Here is a 25329-nt window from a genome sequence, read left to right as displayed (position 1 = left end):
CAACATGCATTGTTGGGGAACGATATGGAAGACCTTCAAAATTCATCCATTTTACACACAAAAAAACACTTCAATCGATGAATGAATAATAAATAGGCCTAGGCCTACCCATCCCTTGCCTTGGCCTTGTTCTTGGGAGTTGCTATAGGAATGTAGGCGTATAAACTAAATCATTCCTACTGTCTATATATTGTTTCCACAAGGATTTACGTCATGGCGTCATCAAAGATGTCGCGATACAATAAAACACAGATGACTTCACGTCATCCAGTCCGCATCGGCATGTACACCAGATTGTGTGACGTCTGGGTGGAAGAGCGATGATGGGTTATTGCAACACGTTTTCCAGTTAAACGGTCTCACGGATTTGTTCAGTTTGACGTGCCCAAATGTGCTGAAAATTGTGGGTTCGAGAGATACAGGGAGACTCAATCGATCTGCTTGCAAGTTCCAGTGAATTTTGGTCTGCTAAAACTATGATGAATTGTGAGTTTTGAGCCATCTGGTGGGAACGATCTATAGTTCATTCATAAATGTTATGTCCGCAATGTTTCGGGCCCTGAAGGGCAAACTACTGGTCGGATTTCTTTGGTAACCATGGTAATGAAAATAAATGTTTTGTATGCATGTGTGTACATTGAATTCGGACATTTTCTGCTCAGTCAGTACAGTTTATTTCTTGACCAATCTGGCTGAAACATGCAGGTTATTATTCTTATATGTCCATCTGCCCATGTGCAAATAATGATTGAGAAATATCCAGAAACAAAAGATGGCTTATAATCAAGGACCCTCCAAATGATCGAAGCGAACATAACATTTACGAATGGACTGTATTGGTTGCGTTTTTCAACTAGGGCAATTTTGCAACATGTTTTTTTTGTCAGAGTTGCATTGAACAATCTGATAGAAAAACTGGGGCAAGAGTTAGGTCTGCTCTCTAAATTCCTTTTAAGAAAACCATTGCTTTGCATCATTAAATGATTCATGATTCCTCGTTCCTCATTCAACGAATCAAACTGCAATTTAAAAAAAAAATCGTAAATGTTCTTTAGACTTCTTCCTTGATGCAGTGGAAACTTCAGATTGGGTAAAAAGTAACTTTGAAAGCGACTCTTTTTATAAAGCGGGTGGATATATTAAGATAACGACAACAACAACACTACGGTACACATAATACACATATTACACAGAGGACAATTCCCCAGCCGCCGATATCCGAATGTCACAACCTGTCCTCGCGGCCACCTTCATAACATTCTCCCCTCCTTGATATGACCCATATCAAAGCAGTCCAAAGTACTTTGTAACTTCTAAAATCTTACACTGAACACCAACGATAAAAATTGTTAACTCCCAAATCCCTACTAAAAGATTGACCCATAATAACCCAAAGAAAGGAATTTTACTACGTGCCCGGTGAATTGTAAATACTTGTTCTAAAATAAAGAGTATTTGCTAAATAAAGTCTTTGCTCGTTCAATCATGTATGGATCTCTGTACTGAGACCCTACTGGTAATCCATTCTTGTATTCCATGCTGGTATTCTATACTGAAAAACAGAGTCAAGCCCAAATAGTCCAAAGACAATGTTCTAGTTTGTCTTGAATTCCAACAGATGGCAGCACTGACTGGAGGCACTAAACGTTTCTATAAAACCAACTCCAATGAAGAATCCTTGAATAATACTTTGATAAGAACTCACATTGCATAGAATACAGAACTGGAACTGGCAATTTTAACAGGTTGCTAAACTTTTCAATACTAAACACGCGGTTTCATGTGCACTTGAAACCTAAGAAACTTGGCAGCCTAAAAGCTGCTGCAAACCTGTCTGTAAATACCAGTACCTCATTCCAAACACAAGCATTTTTACCTGAATTATACTTCCACTGATTCCTTGGAAAGAATCTCTTGAATTATCCATTTGAATGACGATACACTTCAATAACTACAATTCAATGCAGTTTTTAGGTTGGAACTTTCTGTGGAGTCAGCAAATGACAGAATTACCAAAATTCCAACAATTTTTCCTAGCCAGAAACTTCTGGAAGCAAAAACGTGAAATCAACCCCTTTTTTTCCAAATGCATACAGACTCACAGAATGTTTCAATTAAAAAAAAACACACATTTAAATTCTACCATAACTTCCGAATTATAATGCACACATTAAATTAGATTATTACTCCGATATCCAAGCCAGTGTCTGCCCGTAATGATTTTAGGGTTTTTTTTCGAATTTTCATACTGTTCAACTGCAAGTGTTTCTTGAAAAAAAACTGATAGGACGATTTATAGTCTCTCTTTTCGATTTCTCCGCGTCTCTCCAGCAAGAAAAGCCGTACGACTGGTCTATTCATGAGTTTTCCGCCAACCTTCACCGTGACGACCCGAACAGCCCCATCAGGACCTGGGTGAACTGCCTCTACCCTGCCCAATGGCCAGTGTCCTCTTGGTGTCTCTGTTGAGACGATTAGAGCGACGTCTCCGATGTTTAGAATTTCGGTATCCTTTGTCCACTTATTTCGTGTTTGCAAAGACGGCAGCCACTCGGATATCCACCGCTGCCAGAAGTGTCTCATCAACTCCTGCACACGACGCCATCTTTTGTTCGGGTTGAAACTTGAGTGATCGACTATCTCTGGCGCAAAACGACCACCGACTTGTCCATGTAGGAAGTGATTTGGTGTCAAAGGCACCAAATCTGCTGGATGACTCGACTGGTATGTGAGCGGCCTTGAGTTTAGTAGTCCCTCAGCCCAAACTATTGCACTTTGGAGCTCTTCGTCGTTGATATCGGCATTACCCATGATTGCATACATTGCTTTCTTCGCCGCTTTAATCATCGATTCGTGTACCCCACTGAAGTGTGGCGCTCGTGGGGGCTGGAAGTGCCATTTTACACCGTATCCACCAGTTTCCTCCTGTATCTTTTATTGGTCCAGTGCTGCTAGCGCCGCCAATTCACCGTGTCCACCAACGAAGTTTAATCCGTTGTCTGTGATTATGTCATTGGGAATTCCGCACCTAGACGCCATCCGAAAAAAGGCGTTAATGAAACTGTCTGTATCGAGGTGAAAAGTCATTTCCAGGTGGACAGCTCTTGTTCCAAGACACGTGAAAAGGCACAGATAGCGTTTCTGCCTGACCTTGCCACGGCCTTGCTTCTTGACAAATGGCCCTCCAAAATCGATCGACGACTTCGAAAATGCTCTCATGGATAGTTTCAGGCGAATCGATGGAAGTGGTGCCATGACCGTGTTGATTGGAACCGCCTTCCTCTTCGTACATACCTTACAATCGTGTTCTATCTCACTGCCTTATCTTTTTCCTTTAGATTATTCCCCTGTGTGTGCTTAGGATGCTCAATTCATTTGATTGTCTCCGCCGCTGCTATCTGGTCCATTGATTCTTGGTTGATAAACCGTTTGTCAGGCGTCCACGACAATCTCCGTTTTCAAATGCTGACTCTCGCATCGAAAATCTGGTACTTGGGTCTGCTAAAGGTACCCAAACTTTTCATTAGATTTAAGGCTGCCCTATTAGTAAAAGACAGGATAAAAGCACCACCTGAGACGCTGCTTGATGCTTAAATAGGCGTTAATACCAAGTTTTTTGCTTGTTGCGGTAATATAGTTCCATTAGTGCTAATGGCATCGTGATGACGGTCACTTTACGAGCAGGGCATATCAATATGGTACCTTTATGTGTTTTGATTTTTGAGACATTGGTAATAATATCCAAAAGACGCTATAAATGGATATAATCCCAAATAAATCAAGCAAAAACCCGGCAGGGCAGAGACATGTATTCATGCACGACCGGAAGTGTGGCAGATTTAAGGATGCCCTATTAGTAAAAGACAGGATTAAAGCACTACCTGAAACGCTGATTAATGCTACCATTAACCTAGATAATTTAAAGGTACCTTCTTGATATGCTCTGCTCTTAAAGTGACCGTCATCAAGATGCCATTAGCACTAATGGAACTATATTATGTTTTATGATATAGGCGCCTGAAATTTAAAAAAAAAGGTTGTCAAAGTGTATTGATGTGTTCACGCCTAGAATATTGACCTCAAGAAAAACACGTTTTTTTATGTTTTAGTACGCACTACTTTTGAAGCGTATGGAAAATGACAGACAGACAGATTTGTTCGTTCAGATAATGAATTTTTTTCTCCATCAGTTGTATCACTGACATCATCTATTTTTCATTGCAATTACTAGTCAGCACCTAACATTTCAATAGGCGTCAATACCAAGTGTTTTGCTTGTTGCGGTAATATAGTTCCATTAGTGCTAATGACATCGTGATGACGGTCACTTTACGAGCAGGGACCTGTTTCATAAAGCCTAATAAAGTGCCTTTAGCCCTAATGCTAGGATAAAGTCACTCCTTAAAGGAAGAACACGTTTCATAAACGTGTCTTTAAAATATCTAGGTTAATGTTACCATTAAGAGTGTTTCAGGTAGTGGTTTTATCCTGTCTTTATTTTATTTGGTTCATTTAAACCTGAAGGTAGTCTAGAGTTCCTTAAGCCGCGAAGAACATATGTTTCGATTTTTGTCGTCTGCTGTCGGAGGAGTTGGAGCATTCTACTCAGAGAAATGACGCCCTCCCAGTATCATTGCAAGTGTGTATAGCATTACGATATTTCGCAACCGGGCATGAACAATCTAGTATTGGTGATATTAACCATGTGAGCATTGCGACAACATCGAGGTGTATTGGCGCTGTGTCATCCGCGTTTGCAGCACGCATTGACCAACACGTTCACTTCAAAAGGGACCTCCGGAAGGTCAAAACCAAATTTTTTGATAACACGGGTTTTCCAAGAGTAATTGGATCGATCGATGGGACCCATTGTCGTATACGCAAGCCTCACATCAACGAAAACGTGTATATAAATCGGAAAGGATACCACTGGCTTTTGACACCTCTTGCCAATGCCCAAACCAGACAGGAAGGGGCATTCCAGCGGATACAAATAAGAGCCAGATGCATCATAGAACGTTGCAACGGTCTCCTAAAGCAACGGTTCAGATGCCTCCGCAAGGAGATTCAATACACACCACAAAACGCAAGCATTATTATTCAGTCCTGGTGCCTGCTCCACAACATTGCTGTCCGGGATAGATTGCCCTTAGTGGAGGATTCAGATGACGATGACGATGATGACGAGACCTCTGATGATGACGCAGGGGATGATGACTTTCCTCCTCGAGACACAGAGTTAATGCATGGAAAGGAAGTTTCGTATGTCGAAAGGGCATTCATATAGTGTATGGGAACCAAAGACACTGAAATTGACACATTTTGCCACAGCCCGATCATGTATTACGAATCTCAACACATTAAATCACTCTGCGTTCGAGTATTTTTTTTTCACCAATGAGGTACACCATACAATCATTTATTAATGGCAGGCCTGTTAAATTTAATGTAATGGCAGAGTAAAAACGAGTTATGAAATGCTTTTAATACGCAGCTTTAAATAGACGTTATATCCTTCCTTTATGGTACCTTGAAGGAAGTCTGTTAAACAGTGTTATGAAACAGGCCCCAGGGCATATCAAGATGGTACCTTTATGTGTTTTGATTTTTGAGACATTGGTAATAATATCCAAAAGACGCAATAAATGGATATAATTCCAAATAAATCAAGCAAAAACCCGGCAGGGCAGAGACATGTATTCATCCACGACCGAAATCAAAATGTCAAGTTGTGGTAAATACATGGCTGGAATTGACCAATGTGGAATTAATTCTCAATCTGTGGTTGATTCTTAATCTACAGAGTCAGGCCATCACAGAAATATGCTTTTTGATAATACATGTATATTTAAGAAAATGTGGTCTCACTGGTCAGTTTAGAACTTGTACTTTGACAGGGCCATGTCAATGCGCCAGTGACGTTTTGATGGATATGGTGTACGGAAATCTCTTTTTCTCAGGCAATCGGTATTGGAATGTTTTTAAACTTTATTATGCTATTGGCAAGGGGTTCTTCTTCACACATATAAAATTTTGTGCAGATTGATTGGTCCAATGTGTACTTTTTTACCAAAACTAATTCACAACAATGTACACGTAATGTACACAGGTTTTAATAGAGGGCTCTGGCCGGCAGGCGTTTCGAGAATTTTTTTTTCAGATTTCAATAAACCTTTTGAACGAATTCCATATGGCCCGTGGTGGGACCCGAAGACACATTATGGAGGAATGTATGTTTTTATGGGGTACCATTTGTTTTTCATGGGGTACCATTGGTTTTGCAGATATTCTGTTTTTTCCTAAAGAATATTCAATATTCGCAAGCAGGTTTTTTATGCTCACAGATATGAAGAGGGTTCTATGCTCAAGTTTTTTGGTCATCAGTCTCTTGTTCCTCAAGAGTCAAGTGTTTTCCAGTCTGGTGGCCTGCAAAAACCCTTTTCAACCAATGTTTTATGCATTTACCATTCGGCAACATGTTGGTGGGGGAAAAACCTGACCCCTGACCCCTTGAATTGATTGCCCAGGTTCAACAACATGCAATTGTCCCAAGGAAGTCACCAGTACCACCTCTTGACAGTCTTGCCAATATCATGCCAGTGAAAAGGAAGGGTAATGATGGTTGAAGGTTGGGATTAGGGTAACATCAAAGGGGTACCCCTACCTCGCATTGGGTTAAACATGTCACAGGACTGTACTACCATGAAGGTTTGGGGGTTCGACTCGAGCGCCCCCGGGTAAGCAGCTCGGAAGAACTTATTGAGAGGCCAATGTTTTTTTTCGGGGGGGGGGGGCTTCCCGCAATGCACTGGCTTAATCATGTCAGAAGGATGGGGGTTGGGGGGGGGGGGGGCTCCCAATGTCGACAGTTGCGTGAGTTCACTAGAGCTTGCACTTTACATATGAATCTGCCAGAGTGATAGTCCGGACACCTTTCAGGGGGAGGGGGATATTTTCTATTTCTACACCGGCTATTATCATGATGCAGTTGAGTTACTGCTAAAGAGATTCACGGAGAAAACCGTCGATCAAAACAAAAAAAATGGCTGAAGGAACTATAGCCGGTTCCCAACCAGGGGGTTTGGGGGTCCCCCCCCCAAACTTAAAGACGCTGCGCGCTTACTAGGGCACTGCACATTTCTTGCAGGGGGAATTTTCAAAGCATCCTGATACTGCTAACCTAATTTGCATTAATTTCTCCAATCCGGCGACTTAACAATGGTTAATTTACAGTTTATTCTGAACACCCAAACGACAATATTTCAAGACCAATTTCTGGACATGGGAGCAACAGAACTATTTTAATAAAGAAAAAATCATCTCATCATACGAGTTAATAATAGTGTATGAATTTGAAACATTATTACGTTACATGTAGAAACATTGGAAAACTTTATATCTTGTGAATATCGAGCATCAAGCGAAGCAGTTATTAAAAACGCGGGAAACCGTTTCACATAGCGTGAGAGAAGTGCTCTTTCAGTTTAGCCTTTTCTTTTCTCAGGGTGCGAACTAGATCATAAGCTGACCATGTACATACCTAAGGTCTAGTGAGCAATGGCGCGTATCTTTAAAAACAAAATTATCCACTTGTCTCAAAACCTTGAAGCACTATTTGTGGACCAGAGAGGGGAAAGGACGAACTGTACTCCGGATTTAACTTCAACGTCTTAGACCAAGCCTTTATTCTTACGATGTAAGGGGTGATATGGTTTTCTGCAAATACACAAATACAGGACTCATAACTAACATAACTAAAATATGTCAGATCTGAAAACAAATACAACTACAAAAGCTGTAAACTCACCAACACTACGCAGTCGCCCTCTGGCGTTATAAGATGGAACTACATGTGACAAATTTTGGCATGACCTGTAGCCCAATTCAGCCTCAATTTCTAGGCCAAAAACAGTGTGTACACGGACCACACTCTCAGAAACTCATAAAAAGATCATCAAGAACCTATTGAATTACATGATTAACAACAGACTGCTATAAACTGGAGCAGAGAGCTATTCAGCCAGTGCGGGTGTCCGAAGTGAACAGGCATCCCCCAATGAGATTACATGCACAACTTTGTGCCCAAATAAAAACATCTTTTACATATTATTTAACCTTGTCAGTACTCACAGAACGTTGAGAGGACCCTCTCCACCACAGTGTGCGGGTTTGGAGAAATTGAATTCATTTGCTTGTGGCAAAAATGGTAAACTTTCGCGAAAAAATCACCAAAACACTTCCATTGGGCGGAAGTTGGCAAGAGCGAAAACCCCACGTGGTAGAAAAAACCTCAAGAACGTAATGTAGACTACTGTATACAGAGTGTCCCAAAAATAGGGCAATACTAAAACTTAGCTCAATACGCAACACTATTAGAAACTTGTTTGCATAGGCCTCCCAGTACAAAATTCAATCTGCTCTACATTCTACACGAGTGTTCTAATTCAGTTCACATACATTTTTTTGTGATTCAAATGCTAGGATTTTTAACAGACTTTGCAGAGGTTTAGTTCTATATCTTTTCAATAGCATTTGTGAATTTGAAACATTCTAACGATTCTAAATTGTGTTCTGAATTTGAGACAATACGCGGCCGTGTTTACTGCCCGTGGGATCAGAGAATATCTTTCTGCCTTGTAAAATCTCTAGAAAAGGAGTTCCTATTTCAAAATCGACTTGAATTATGTTAGTTGATACATGAATATATTATTCATAATCAATAAAGCCCCAATTGATGTTTGCAGACCAAATAACCAACAGTCCAGGCGGTATTCGGGCATCCGATGATAGCACCAAACAGTTAATAGTGCTCTCAGCCCTATATATGACGCAATAGGATAGCAAAAGGAACTAAAACAAAATAAATAGGGGCAATTTATGGGATATGTAGCATTGGTGAGGGTGAACTTCTATACTGCATATAATCCGCCTCGAGGAAAACATACAATCTATTCGCGATAAATCTCAGGTCTGCGCCGGCCTATATATTGATATCATCGCTGCGGACTGGACACCAACTTCTAAGTGCTTTCTTGTGCAAAGCACGGTAATGCATTGCATGATGTACTATGATATCCTATCCATGTGGTTCTCAAGCATGAAATGGCAAGATGATAGCATCTTGACTATTTATAGGAGGAAAGGAAAACATACACCTCCGCACACGAACAGGCCACTTATGAACAGAGATGGGGACAAGTAGATAATAAATTAGATCCGACAAGCCGAGAAGCCCGTGGCGACGCATGTAGCTGGCGGTCTCCCATTTGCGTGGCTTGCATGCCAGAGGCAGTTAGGCGTAGGTGAAGGGGACTGCCCTCCTTTTTCCGAAATTACTTACAAGAGTGATCGGTTTTGTATTTTTCATTTTATTTCTATTTTTAATGAACAGGAACTTGTATAGAGTGTTTTCACAGTAGCCATGGAGGGCAGAACAATGATTTGTCATGCCCGACTTAATTGCATCAAATGCTGCCATGGTTTCTTTTGTCTGTCCCTCCAAATTGGCCGATGACGTCATATGCAACCACTCCATACCTACATTAGTGACAAGCCACTGTCTACCGCGCCGTGATTGATGTTAATGCTGAAAAAACATGACTGAAATGACTGTGTTGACGTCGCCATGACACTGGCAACGCAACAGCCATCGGTCATCGATTAGTCACATGTTTGAGCTCAGGCCGTGTTTCTCATTGATCTATACATTTTTATATCATTAGTGTATGCATTGTACGGCAAGTGTATGGTTTCTTTTAATCGTAATCTTTGACTTCGGCAATGACTACCATGAAGGCCTACCTAACAGGGCTGTTTTTTGGCATCGCGTGGTGGCTCTGAACCGCGAACCACCGGTCGGTATTTTTTTGGTTAACGTGAATTGTTAGGGGCATATTTATCTCACGAAGTATTCATTCTATGATATTCGAATACTATTAGATCAAGTTCTCTCTTCCATCAACGTTGGATATTTCATTTAGACTTAGATTTACGTGTTGAACCGGTGTAAAAATATTTTTTATGCTCTGACTGCAGCTCATTTTGAAGCTATATCACCCACCTGTAGATCAATCACTACGTACTCCGTTATAATCTCAAGTTTCTGAACTCCCGGGCCTGAGCATGGAGGCTGATATTAGGCAAGAGTGCTAACAATTTACGTTGCTTAGAAAGCACTCTATCTATGTGACCCAGTTTAATATCCGTGCCCAAGCAGATCTCAGGCAGGATAAATAATCGATCCTTACAAAAAAAACCGTACACTATAGTCCATAGTTATATCGCCGCTGTGTGTAATCCATAGCCATATGAACGATTCCAGTGTCGTGAATGGACTAAGTTCACGAGGCAAATATATCTAGGCCCACACCCGTTTTTGTTTCCTTTTGCTGTTATTTTTTGTACCTTCTCCTGACCCTGGTCACATCTCGAGTTGGTCCTCTGTTACATCTGGATCGGTTGTGATTCTTCCGCCATTCTGCTGGGACCATGGCAGAGCGTGATAGGTGAGTCTTCTTTTTGCAACGAATTCTCCGTGCTCTTGTCATAACTCCTATGTAATAGAACCTTCCATGTTTTTCCTGGTTCCCATGAATACACAGAACGATACACAGGATTTTTATCATCTAATGTCCTTTTTTTCCCAATACGAATTAATGATGAGAACCTCAACTGAATTCCAAGGATTCGGAATACATTTATTTTGATTAACTGGTATGTTACATGTATATCTATCACATTTTTTAAGGGTGGTTAAAACACAAGGGATGCTACTTGATGACTTATCACTTTTCTGATCTTTACCAGCATCACACCCTGCATTTTTTTATCAATTGGAATTGTTCGTATAGATTCTGAAATACCTGGATTTGGAACGAACCGCACTTTACAGTGTAACTCCACTCTGCATAAATGAAGCCTCGTTTTGAATTCGACTGTTACGGTTAGACAACCATAACTGCTTGGGTTGGTGCAAGATGTGGAGGCTGTCAAAAAGCATTTCAAACCACATTTTTCGTTTTTTTTTTAATTTGAGATATCTTAGAATAGACATTGATACCTAAATGTCGGTATTAGTTATCTCACCAAAACCGCTCGCGTGGAGCTGAAATCCTGGCAAAAACCACGGCTCTGCCTTGGTGTTGGTCTGCATTTTAGCTCGACCCGAACGGTTTTGGTGAGATAACCAACAACTCCTGCCTGGTTCGATATCAATTCATTCAATAAAGTTAGTTCACTGTATATATATCGATAAACATTCACAAATTTCAGTACCGACGATGAACAATTCTATATGTCCATTGCGGCAATAGTAGCCAATAAATCGAAAATGACAGAAAAAGTAAGTAAAGATAGATGTAAAGGTAACCGAGATTAATTTGTTAATTTCCTGGACATGGCTAATATTTTGGAAATTGGCAACCACCATTTATTACCCAATGATATCCTCTTTCTCATGGCACCAATACATTCAATTTACTGTCACAGATGACTGAACATGGAACAGTTCAATCAACCAATGCAGAACTGGTCTTCCACCAGATAGACGTTTTGGTCATAAATCTTGTCTATCCAATGGAGGGCTTTTGTTGGGCCTCCAGATTATGCAATCTTTTGTTTAAAGGGTTGCTCATTTTCTCACACTAGCAAAATGCAACTTACAACTGAGCAGCGTGTGTTTATGGTAAAAGAGTGGTTGAGGACTGGATGTCTCCAGCAAGTAGCAGATGCATTTGGTGCGATCAACCGGGAGATTGAATGGCCACCACAAGATCCCCTGACCTCGCCCCTACTTTTTTGTTTGGACAACTTGATAACCAAGTTAATAAGTCGCCCCCACAAGACATTTGTGACCTACGTGCCAGAATCGTCGCAGCAGTTGAGACCTTAAGAGGACAGAGAGACGTAATCAGGAATGCATTGAGAGTAATGAGAACAAGAGCTGAAGTTTATGTTGAAAGGAATGAGGGGCATTTCGAAGGACACTGGAGTTAGGCTGAAACAGGAATCAGCACCATGGCAAGATGTTTTATCATTGAATAAATTTTTTTGCAAAGGACAAACTGGTCTTTCTTTTTTGTCGGAGTTCCGCTGCGGTAAATCTGGTGCAAGACCAGTTCTGACATGGTTGATTGAACTGCTTCGTTCTCAGTCATCTGTGACAGTAAATTGGATTTCATGGTGTCATAAAAAGAGGACATCAATAGATAATAAATGGTGGTTGCCAATTTCCAAAATATTTAGCCATGTCCAGGAAAATAATCTCGGTTTCTTTTTTTTGAAACACCCTGTATAGACCTCAGTTCATAATGTATGCATATATTCCCACCGATTAACTGCCTCCCACCTCCCCCTCCCCGTATAGATTAACGCGTTTGGACTGCCTTATGTGTTCTGCCTTCACTTCTCGCAGCAGATGGTAGGCCAGCGTTCACACACTTTAGAGTGAAGCAGTCCATCATGGCACAATGAAACTGTGAATCGATACATATGGCCCGCTCCCTCCTTGCTAAAATTTAGAGAAAAGGGGGCGGAGAAACGCATAACTTTCACATAGCCTGAACCATATTTGATAGCCGTCTGCACAGTCGAATTTGCTGCCCGTACAACGTATCCCTCTCGGTTTTGCGTACGACGTCATCAGTTTGTGTAGTTTAGAAGACTCAGTGGTACCGCAGAAATATACGGAAAACACCAAAACTGTATTCCATGCGGGAAACAGTATGTATGACAATGAACAATTTAACTAGCATTTGCAGCTACAATGAGACTTACATCATCTCTCCATCGCTATATCATGGTTTGAGAAATATTGAAGATTATGTGATGATGCTTTCGTTTGTGAAGTTTTTGAGAAATTAGAGGCGTCATCACTGACGCGTATCTCTTCAGATGTTCACAGATGTTCTTCTGATGAATTATCGATGCTGAGCCTCATTTTTATGTTCGACCTACATTTCACTTTCACGTATGCGTCATATGTTTATAATTCCATACGGATACGCGATACGTTTTGACAGTGGTGAAACTCACTATTGACAATATTCTGCATAAATGCTATCGTAATGGACATGCTGACTAATTAACCGGCGGTGTACGTCAATCCGAAAGTATCCTCCTTTCACATATCGACGAGATTAACCGACGGACAATCCTATGTAGATAGTCCCACAACGGACGGTAGATCGGCACGGTCGTGGTAAGGGAAACTCAGTTATGAATTTCGTGTAAAAAAGCGATTAATTTATAGATGATCATTTTTATTGCAGGTTGGCGCAGTGTTGGTAAACGATAAAAGGAAAATCGTTGGCTACGGTTATAACGGATCACCACTTAACAAGCCCACTCCTGGACCCATTGGTAAATATACCTATAGCAAACACGCACTGTGATGAAATTTACTGGTTTGGCAAGCTGTGAGGCATGAATTCAGCGATTCTTAAAAGATATCTAGAGATGATAAAATCATTGGTAATACACTGCACTCACCATGCTCACTGTCGGACTTCCTGTAGGCCGTGGGGCAAATTAAAAAAAAACTGATTCATTAGTTTTTTTCACGGGTGAGTCAGTAACAATGCATTTTTGAATGATACCCGGATCCTTGCTGTGACGCGTGTTTTGTTCTTCGTAACTGTTGGAAAGTGAAATCACAAACAAAAAGACTGATGAAGATTACTCATCGATTCGAATGTTTCACAGTGTGAAATTATGGCAATGGTCCTTCCACATGACCCTCCTCCCAATCAATACACAGGTGGCATCGTCTGACCATATCTCTTGTTGATTTGTCACAATTTTGAATTAAACTGCTGGCAATCATTTCATTGTTACTGACTCACCCGTGAAAATCAATACATGTTCAGGGTATAATTTAAAAGAGTAAATCCAGCGATTTCTAATGACATACTACACTTAAAATAAGATGTAGTAGTTTACATATAATCGATCATTCAAAGTGGGTATTATCGTTTTTGAGACACCTGTATATGTGATGTGTTCACCTAATTCGCCATGCGAAACGAAAGACAACTTTCCAACACAAATATGCACTCCGTGGAAGTTTTCAGGGAAGAGAAAACTTAAAGTTTTTTTCAGAACCTCAACCCGGCTGAAAAACCTCTCAGGGGTGCATATTTGTGCTGGCGAAAAACCTGTATCGACCTTTGGCGTTCGTTAAAAGAATAAAAGGGGGCTGACGGCTTAATGATCCATCCCTTGGATTGTGATTATAGTAAAAACTACCAGGGCGATATTTACTAAAACTCGCATGGATGACAACATGGCTCAAAACATTAATTATTGACACAATGAATTGAAATTGACTTAACCAATTTCTTTTATCTTGCTTTAAACCCAAAACGAAGAGTAAATTGTAGGAGCGTTGCATTTTAGACATTCCATAAGAATCGCCATGACAAACTCCTCAAGATAGTGAGGAAAATATTTAAAATTTCCATTGGGAAAGAGCCCAAAAATGTACTGAAAACATAATTGATTTGGCAGTTTTGCCTCAAAATTCTGTCCTGGATTTATTCAGCCAAACCAATCATGACATAAGCCACTTGTCAGTTGTTAATCCCTTATTATGAATGATATCGACAAGATTACCTAGTTTATGGGCTCCACCACTTCTTCTTGAGGGGTGCAAGCAGTGAAGTTTATGAATGAACTGAAATGAAATTAAATGACTTGTTTCCCTCAATCTGTTTCATAATGACCACCTGTTCTCTTTGATTGTCCCGAAGTGGTACAGTCCAACAGAAGGTCTCAGGTACCTTTTCAGTGAAATTGAATCCTAAACCTTGCTAATCAGCAGATCAGTTGTAGCAGCAGAGTGATTTTACTCAATAATAAAGTCAGCATTTTTGGCCAAAAATTTAAGAATATAAAGTTATAATAATGCTTTTTGAGACTGTTTCTTATTGAAATGTTAAATAATTTTTTCACTATCTTGAGTAGTTTATCATGGCAATTCTTGTGGAATGTCTAAAAATGCAAGGTTTCCACTATTTACCCTTCGTTTTTGGGTTTGAAGCAAGACAAAAAAATAATAATTTCAATTTATTGTTTAAACCATAATTAATGTTTTTGACCATGGTGTTATCCATGCGAGTTACAGAAAAATTGCCCAGATAGTTTTGTTACAATCACAATCGAAGGGATGGATCCTTAAGCACCTTGTCGCTGAAATTGAAAATTTCCCATTGTGCAAATAGGCACAAAATATAGCTTTCCTGCAGGACCACCAGTAACTACGAACGGTTTTTCAAAAGCTCAAAAACAACCTTTGTAATTTATAAAAGTGTGTAATTGTCAAGGTATAAACGGTGTCGAATTCAGATCTGGTATTCGAATTGATCTACATTATGATCTAATTTGAACCTCTTTCTCTCTCTTTAGTTCATAATGTACTCAAAAGTACATTTGGTGCACAATAAGACAAACAAAGCATGAACGGAAATAATGCGATATCCGAGATATCCGTTGCAAAAAAAAATCCACACCAAGATGTTATTACACATGTACATCTTTGATGCGACAGGTGAACGTAAAAAACGTACTGAATAATAAAATACACCATTACAATTGTCTATTACTGTCTTTCTTGCACGTGAAATTTGTTTCAATTTTTCTGTTTTGAAGTGGTGGACGCGCACACGAATGCCATTCTTTTCGCGACTGCGCCTCTTGAAGGTACCACTATGTACACGACACAGCTGCCGAACGCAGCGGCTGCTGCGCATATAGTACAAGCTGAGATCAAAGAAATTAAATATCTTCATCATCAAGACAGAGTAGATCAATCGTCTTCTCCAGATATCGGCGAAATACTTCGCGGTCAAGTAGATGTTACGTAAGATGCTTTTTCCTTATTTTGATCCGCAGTAGATCTGAATAGATGGCACACCTTTTCGTCAGTGAGCAAATGATTTTTTGGGGCGCCTATTTCAAAAAAGCAAATTACAAATTCTAGCATTCAGATGCCCAGAAAACGTTAGTGGCACTTAAAATTTTAATTTCATTTTGCCGCTGCAGAGGGGCCTTCCTGATCCCCTTGTTTCCAAAATCACATCATCAGTGGTCTCAGATAGGGGCTTTGCCCCCCTTCCCGAATTTCCGCCACTGATTTTCGATTTCATTATTGTCATTGTTTGTAAAGATGGGCTTACAAAAATGTGCATTAGTTTTTAGCTCAGCTGACAAAGTCAGTGAAGCTGGTAATGTTACTAAGGGAATGGTGTCTGTCCTTCCTACCATCCGTGTCACTTTTGGGCATTTTGTAACCGCAAGGCCTCGGCACTTTGTTGACGCTGCTAAATTAGGCGTAACCCAAGATGAACTCAGAAACCAAAAATCAGCGCGATCCAACCTACAGTAAGCGAATGAGGACATCGGGAAGTTTAAACTTCATTCCTTTATACCACAGAGGAAATATTGTTTTCACATCCAGCCGAATATTTTTTGATAATTTTCCATTTTGACTTGTAATGGAATTAGTTTAGTTTTCACCGCCAGTTGGCGCTACAGGCACATTTAACTGAATTTTTGAGGATTCAAAAGCCCGGGCTATGACGTTTGGTTGCGCAGTTGTATTCTGCGCATGAAATTGGCCAAGGCACCAGGCTATATTTCAGCATACCCACTGTGACCAGTCTAAAGATAGAAGATTGATTTTGCAACACGGTAACCAATTTTCTGCTAAAAAGAAGTTAAGTAGGAGATATTATCACTAGTTTCTTTCAGTGGGTAGTCATGAGGTATTTAGGGACTACTTTCAGCAATTAGTTCTTGAAAATTTGGCCTCAATTCTGTGAAAACGGTATTAGAAGTACACGCTCTGTTCGCTATGTATTTTGAAGTGGAAAATTCCCACAGTATGTGCAGTGAATCGGCATGATTCTGTATGCATTTTAGTTTTTAGTACTACGATTATTACATGAGTAAAAAGTAGACATTCCAAGCAACACAATGATGTTACTCCCATAAAAATTTATTCAAAATTGACGGAGCTACGGCATTCTGTTCGGCAATTGGCAGCGCCCATAAAATACATTGCATGCTAATGCATGCCAAGTGGCACACTTTAAAAAGCGCTCATTGGACAACGTGGGGAATCTCCAAAAATGACGTCATCGCTGGATTAAAAAAAATAGATTGGTTCCCGATCGACTCACTAGGGATACACAGTATAGCACAATGTTATGAAAAACGACCCTTTGTAAATTATAATCACATGCAGGAGAGATCAATTTCTCTCAATAAGTTAATTTTGTTGACTCCTGTTATCTCTTCCTTATTTTAAAATAAGACAGTGGTGTTAGTCCCAAACTTGTCATTTCTATTGATTAGTCTCCGGCTTTGAGCTGGAGACTTCTATATTAGTAGGGATTCTTCTCCCCAGAAAATTATCCGGCACACTCTCGTCCAAGGTGGACGTGGCGTATGCACGTACATAATGGAATGCACTGTAAATGGTAGCTAGATTCAACCTTGTCCGCGAACTGAAAATACAGTCTGGGTTCCAGAGTGATGTCCCGTATGAAAATACACAGAGGTATGCATGTGAAACGGCATAATACAAACCTCATGGAACTCGCCGCTTACAGCAATACCAATAAAGAAAATTATTCTGAAATTGTTCTTTACCTTGCTTCCGATTGTTTCGTATTGTAATACCCTGTTGGGCAAAATGGTTGTCACCCCTGCGATGGCAGATATGATTCCATATACATTTTTGATTTTGATTTGATTGTCCAAATTGATAGGAATTGCACAATTGGGTACGTTCTCACTGCTTGCATACCTAATATCGCGTATTGCCCCCACAGGCTGCAATGAGCGCTGCAATTCGTCGGGACATGCTTGTAACGAGTCTTTGTATCCTTCGTTGGGGGATTTCGCCCCAAATACGGACAATTGCATCACCAATGTCGGCAAGGTTCTGAGGTTGAGGGTCCAAATTTTCGAGTTCTCTGCGGATATGGTCCCACAGGTGCTCTATGGGGTTCATATCCGTGCTGTAAGAAGGCCAGTCCAGACGGTTGACGTCTTGTTCGTGCAAGAAATTGTTCACTATTGCTGCTCTGTGGGGTCTGGCGTTGTCGTCTGCTAGTGTCCAGTTGTTGCCGACGTGGGCCCTTGCTTCTGGCAGCACGTGATCACGGAGGATCTCCAAGTAGAGGAGACCGTTTACATTTTGCTCTTGGACGCGGACTGCAGTTTTTCCATGACAATGAATAGCGCCCCAGATATGGACTGAACCACCTCCAAATGGAACACGCAGACATACACAGTCTTCCCGAAGCTGCTCGCCTGGTAATCGACGAGCTCTGACCCTGCCATCAACACGGAACATCAAGAAACGGGACTCGTCACCAAAGACGATGTGGCGCCACATTTCGTCCTGCACGTCAGCATGCGCTCTCGCCCACAGAAGCCGTCGACGTTTTGCCGCATCTGTCAATTTTGGACAGACTACCTGCCTTCTTGCATGATACCCGGCAGCAATCAGCCTTCGGTTTACCGTTCGTCAGCATTATCCAGGTTGTGCCAGTCATTGCGCAGCTGTGTCGTCGTTTTCTTACGATCTGCACGACAACGACGCAAGACATGACGGTCGTCTCTTTCATTAGAGATGCGAGGACGAGTAGATCTCCCAACGTTAACATTACCGTCCTGTCGCCACTTCGAAATCCACCTTTGCACCGTCCTTTTCAAAAGTCCCATCACTTCGGCGATGACGCCAGGACCTTGCCCGCTGCGCCACCTTCCAATGGCCTCAAATCGCTGAATTTGGCTGTATGGGCGGGCATGACAAGTTCTGCATTGGCTGGTCAAGAAAATCCAATAGGATTGCGTTGGTTAACCAGGAGAATGCACGAACACCTAGTCGGCTGTGGAATAGGCACAGGACCGAAAGGACATGGTCAGCAGAAACACTCCTTTTATAGTGTCTTATTACATCACACGACTGCCATACCCTGTGACGAACTTGAATTAGGTCACTCACGTCAATTTCAATCTAAGAATGAAAGAAACCTGACCATGATTGTGGAGAAATATGGATATAAACCTAAAACTCAGAATTTTCTATAGCGGTGACAACCATTTTGCCCAACAGTGTGTTTCTGCGCCAAGGATTGAAATTCGATCATACCTTATTTTGATACCGCTATTTGATCAGTTGTTTCGCCACAAAACATAGCTGAAAATCATAGCCTGGTACCGCTGGCCACCGTCAGATGGCAGGGTCTTGATACCCCGGGAATTCCTTGATCAACATCGTCCCGGTGGAAGATGCTTATGGAAATACACTGAGCAATACATGTAAAGAATTGAACGGCACGAGGATACCGCGTGTTTCATACATGGCATTCACGTCGTTCATGTAATTCTTCTTCGCTATCTTCCAAGTTTCATTCAAATTTCTCGCGTTCCTAATAATGGCACCGGAGAAGTCACATTCTCTCTGACACTTCTTGTCTGTAAAGCTTCCGATACAACATGCTGAACTAGGGATATTTTCCGTTGCCTCTCGTTACATTTACATACCATGGATGATTAGTTCAGCCATATTTCTTCCAGCTGGCAGCTCTGTATTGGAAATATTAGTGGTATAACGTGTTCTCTTGACCTTCAAACAGTAGTATAAAGCCGATATTTACTTCTTTACACCCTCAGTCCTATGTTATTAGGTCATCCAGCTGAGCGCCAGGCCTTTGGGCCTCTTGTTTTTGGGTGTTTTTAATATACATTGTATTTCATTTGACAATTTGTATTCTTTCCAGTAAGCTTCGTCTACAGAATCAGCATATTACCATTAATTTTGCTGACTTCGGGCGTGTCGAGCCGGATGAAGTGAGGGCACAACCGCAGGAATAGGATAGAAAGTAGGCTGCGGCAAAACAAAGAAATTAATGAAATAGATAAATGCGGCTATTAAAAACAGAATATATAAACATAAGTGGTGCGTGAATGTTACATGTAGGCAATAATTGATAAAGACTAGTCTTTAATTAATTCTTGATGTAGGTAAATTATTTAGATGTGCAGATTTCATCTAGGATATAATAGTGGTCCATTTCACGAAAAAAAATGGCACTCTGTGTTTTGGTTGTTTCGTACAGAAAATGAAATATCTGATAAAAATGTATAGTTTCATCTGAAAATCAGATATTAAGGCATTTTCTCTACGTTTATCTCATAATTACAATAAACAGTCCTCAAATCGACACTAACAGAAAAGCCATGTTTGTAAACCCAAATACTCTATTCTTCAAATTTACCTGTCCCACTACCGAACATGGCAAAATAATGACAAAGTCCGAAGTAGGCCTATTTTGATGGGGAGAGCTCAAGTCATAGAAGGGCCTAAGTGACATCAACAAATGTAATACAAGTTGGACGTTGTGGTGTAGTAGGCTCAGACCGCGAGTGTCTAGGTTGTGGTTTGAGGTTAGATTTTTCAAGGCGAGGTTACTTTGGATTAACTTTTTGCTTTGCATTTTGGATTTTTGTGGTGATTTCGATGGACAATGATGACGATGGGGCGGCGGATGAGCAGGCAGGATAAGAAAGGAGGCATCTGTATGGTTACAGCTTAAATCAGCAAGTGGGCTTCGTTGACACGTTCAGGCTGCACCATGCGATCGGCATCGACCATGCCCGGTCTATATGCGTTTATTTGCGAACCGTTTTCGTATCCACTCACGAACTTTCTCTAGATGGGTAGATGAATACGAGGAAATGGCAGAAAGGCGTTATCGATGCGCACACGATGAGAGAATACGACGCAGAATTCGGCAGCATGGCTATAATGAACAAGGTACCTCAATTCTTTGTCAGGAATTTACAGAAAGCGTTTACCCTCAAGTGGGGTAAAAGATCATTGTGAACTGTTTTAAGTCAGTGGCATTTTCGAGATTTTTGTTTGAATAATTTCGACCCAGGTACCTGTAGTTAATTCTTAAAGCTGAACTGCATGCACAAAACCAGAGCGTCCCATGCGCCAATAGTAAGACATTCAAACGATCGAAAGGTCCTTCTGAATACAGCCTGACACATGATAGACCTCCAATGCTTCGATGCGCTTGATTTCACAAACCAGCAAGCCACAGGACAATGCGGACAGTCTCGGAGAATTATGGAAGAGAAAAAAATCTCCGAGAAAAAAATCAAAATCGTCTCCAGGGATTCGAACCCGGGAACTCGGGCTCAGAATTCGAAAGCTCTAACCGTCTGAGCTAGGGAGGCTTTCTTGTGAACTGCTGCCAGCAAATATATCTTATATGATTTGCGATTATGCTTTATTTTTGAATGATGAACCAGAAATTTTTGTTTGAACATTTCCCTTCACCATAAGAAAAATATACAGCCAAGAAGCAGTGTTTTCTGGTATTCACTGATAAATGATACGTATAATTGCATTGTAAGGATAAAATCCATTGCTTTATCTGGTATAATTTTTGCGGCAAAACAAAGAAATTAATGAAATAGATAAATGCGGCTATTAAAAACAGAATATATAAACATAAGTGGTGCGTGAATGTGCTTATTTTCAACTATATTTAATGATAATGGCGTGAGGTTTTTCATCATCCTAACCCTCAATGTATTGCCATTACTAAGCTTTCAGACAAGGCGCGTCAATGGGCGGAGGCTACGGGGACAATTCTGCTGGAAGTTCAGTATGTTTTTCATTGGCCACTCAAATTCTTAAAAATTATTAGTGAAACAACTAATCTGGTAGTTCCTATGTACGAACTGTGAGATTAGTACAAATAGTAGTGAGACTAACCATCAATTGGTGAAAAATAATCATTAAACTGTTAAGAGTAACTAAATGTCGATAATTAGAGCCACTAATTTCACAGTCCGTGCTATAGGAACTACCAGAGTAGTAAGTAAAAAGTTACTATGAAATAGTAATTCTTATTAATTAATTTCAAGAGTGATGCCTTTATGGACATGTACTATACTTGTGTTTGGAACACAGTTTTTCTATAAGTGTTGTTGTATCATGAATGTTTTAAGGTAAAACCTTTAAGGACCCCGTAACCCGGTTTAAATTTGGTCAGCGATGAAACTGAGGACCACGCACATTGCATGAGGAGACAAACAATTATTTAATATCGGAAATCGAGAAATAAACTATTGAAAATGATGTACTTTTAGTTATCATTTAAACCACAATGAGTAACACAACAGTGTGTGCATTTCTTGCAGCAGCCAATGTGCATTACTTTAACTGCATCATTTCTAAATTTCTTCAAACCGCCAAGGAAATACATGTAAAATGTATGGCATATTTTTATTCGTCATGCACGACCAACTGTAATGCACCCCCTGCACTTTGATTGTACCAATGTGTACGAAAAACATATATACTCTGTTTCCTCACGTATACCGACTTCCTATACCGCTAATACAAAATTACAGTGTCCATACATTGCGTGTGTGTGTGTGGGGGGGGGGGGGGGGGGGTAAGCAATTATGGTTCACCACATGCGGGGCGCTTTTTCTTTGCCCACGTGATGAATGGGCATTGTCCATTTGATCCGCCTCGGTCTCGCCATGAATAAAGCCCAAACACGATTGTCTGGTAATACAACCCATCCAATTCATTTAAAATCCCATCGACCAATGGTAGTGGACTGCAAGTAGTGGTCTTCTCTGGTCATAGGTCTGTGCCACGATCTGAGCCAATCAGTCCAATCCACTACGCGTAACCTTTGTATTAGGTATGCAAGGTATTCATTCCTTCGGGCCTCTTAATATATATATGGCGCCCAAAGACGTATACGGTTAGGGCCTGCTTGAGATCCCAGGGTGTTCCACCTGAAGCAAAACCTGACATTGCGCCTTCAGGTAAAGAAGAAAAGTTTGAAAGACACCAGACTGATGTCACACACTGTGACATCTAGGCAGATAAGTTACCATCTATAGCCATGCTTTCGAATGCTTTGTCGTGAATCAATTCGACAGGATTCCACCGTAAATGTGTTCACTGTTCGCCAGGACTTCACCAGATGAACACCATCACGTTACACTGGCATTCGACTCGAATTCGTCGTGTTATTTATTGTTATTCGGACAGGAATTAGACGTAGCAAAAACAAATTCCAACTCAGGATTCGACGCGAATTCGACGTCGAATTGGCGTCGAACTCTGACCGGGGGAGGGGGTTACAGGGTTCTGATTGACTGCTGCATAATAAGTACATGTAATGGCTTGATTGGTGCAAAAAGCGATGTAAATCCTCTAGTTTTATGAGTCAATCCTACGCCGTTTGACGTCATCTCTCTGTATACACCAGCAGGCGCATCATTCGCGTAGCTGAGTCGCCGACTTACTCCCCGCAGTGCATTGCGGGTATAGTTCGCACAAAATATGATGAAGTGAAAATTTTAAGTAGTGTCTCTCTTATGTCAGAATTGATATGTAGTGAACATATTTAAAAAAACATAAACAATTTCGATATCAAATATTAGGGACAATAGCCTTTTAGACTATTTGCTTCATCTTAACATTAAGAACTAACGTGCAAAATCCTTGGTGGTCAAGATGTAAGATGCAGAAATCTTGGTGATCAAAATGTCTTCTTCGGTGAGTAGGTTACTTTGCCTTCCACCCCACAATATTCTGACAAGATGGCAGCGAAGCGAATTGCGAAGAGGGACGGTTTGCTAAGCGTGGTTTAAGGAATTGAACCCGAGGCGGAGGACTTTGGTTGAGACACTCTCGGGTGGAGCTAAAATTTCGTCCAAACCCTCGCCTGTCGGCTCGGGTTTGGACTGTATTTTAGCTCCACCCTCGAGTGTCTTGGTAACTCAACCAAGGTCCGAAGCCGAGGGTTCAATTTCTATTCTAAAATACCTCAAACTTAAAAAGATAGGCCACGAAAATAACTTGAATATGTGCGAATTTGGCCAATTCCATCCATCGCCGGCCCGGCCGGAGCGCCGGTAGCGCCATTGTTTACATTATGTTACGGCAACGTTACAGAAAATGAGACATGTACATTTTGTACAGCGCGCATAGGAAGTCCGCATCGGCTCGCTCAAGTGATGCTAAAATCCGCGCAAATGGGCTATTTGGAGCGTTTTTCTCGGCAAATATGTGTAGTGCTCATTAAAAAACTTAAGGTGGTTGATGCTTCCTTGACTGATTTGTGTTTGAAGCAGTGTTTTGAGAGCCTCAAACTTCTGAAGTGAGCTGAAATTCCATTGACGTGACGTGTGCATGGTTCCACATTTTAGTGCAACCCGAGGGAACTTTGGTAGAGCATCTTGGTTGCGTGTCCAAAACACTCCGCTCTCAGAACGAGGCTTATGCATTTTCCATTTAAAAGTTGACTTTACGGTACCAAGGTATTTTAGAATGATAAATCTGATACGACTAAAATATCAGGGTGAGATGTCGTGTTAGTTTTTACCCCTCAGCCAAAATGGGCTAGAGGGGTATTGTCGTCACGTGCGCGTCCGTCCGGGCGGGCGGGCGGGCGTCTGCTACTTGGTTTCCGTCGATTTCTAGGAGAACAGCTTTGACAATCAATTCAATTTTTGGTATGTACATTGGGGGTGACTAGAGGAAGGTTCCTTTCGAAAAAGGGCTTGTTCCGATTATCAATATGGCCACCAGGGCGGCGTGTTTGAAATTGGTTTTCGTCAATTTCGAGGAGAACCGTTCGTCCGATTAAATTCATTTTTGGTATAGACGTTGAGGGTGACTAGAGCAAGGTTCCTTTCGAAAACGGACTCGTTCCGATTATCAATATGGCCACTAGGGCGGCGTGCTTGAAATCGGTTTCCATCAATTTCGAGGAGAACCGTTCGTCCGATCAAATTCATGTTTGATATGTACGTTGGGGGTGATTGGAGGTAGGTTCCTTTCAAAAACTGGCTCGTTCTGATTCTCAATATGGTCACCAGGGCAACGTGCTTGAAATCGGTTTCCGTCAATTTCGAGGAGAACGGCTTGGAGGATGGAATCAATTTTTAGTGGGTGTAGGCCTAATGCAGTTTTGTAAGGGGAAGGTTCCTTTCAAAAAATCAGCGCAATTCGAAATTCAATTCAATTTCCCCTTGCACAATAGTATCATATTGTGTATCCATTGTGTGAGGGAAAATAATTCTGGGCCACCCTGTAGTAGTTGCCCATACAAAACTTTGACAAAAAGTCCTCCTACATTCTGCTTCTGGATGAATCATAATTTGTAACCTCTGCTACAGTGAATGTAGTTTACACATGTCAGGCGCAACATCGTTTGTATAGTCGTCTCTTTTGTCCATGGACGAGTGACGGGGGATACGCGACACGAGTAATCA

General features: G+C 41.1%; 1 protein-coding gene across 1 annotated transcript; it reads left to right on the top strand.

The window, feature by feature from the left end:
- The first annotated feature begins 10276 nt into the window (after positions 1-10276).
- On the top strand, positions 10277-22165 carry LOC135501308 (deoxycytidylate deaminase-like). Its single transcript, XM_064793353.1, has 5 exons — positions 10277-10505; positions 11272-11341; positions 13269-13359; positions 15646-15856; positions 19791-22165. Exons 1-5 carry the CDS (start codon positions 10489-10491, stop codon positions 19882-19884), a joined length of 483 nt encoding a protein of 160 aa, XP_064649423.1. The 5' UTR covers positions 10277-10488; the 3' UTR covers positions 19885-22165.
- The last annotated feature ends 3164 nt before the right edge of the window (positions 22166-25329 follow it).

The sequence above is a fragment of the Lineus longissimus genome, chromosome 17 (genome assembly GCF_910592395.1).
Source record: "Lineus longissimus chromosome 17, tnLinLong1.2, whole genome shotgun sequence".
In the NCBI taxonomy this organism is placed as follows: domain Eukaryota; kingdom Metazoa; phylum Nemertea; class Pilidiophora; order Heteronemertea; family Lineidae; genus Lineus; species Lineus longissimus.
Note: the sequence above shows the minus strand (reverse complement) of the source record. Positions and strands in the feature narration are given on the sequence as shown.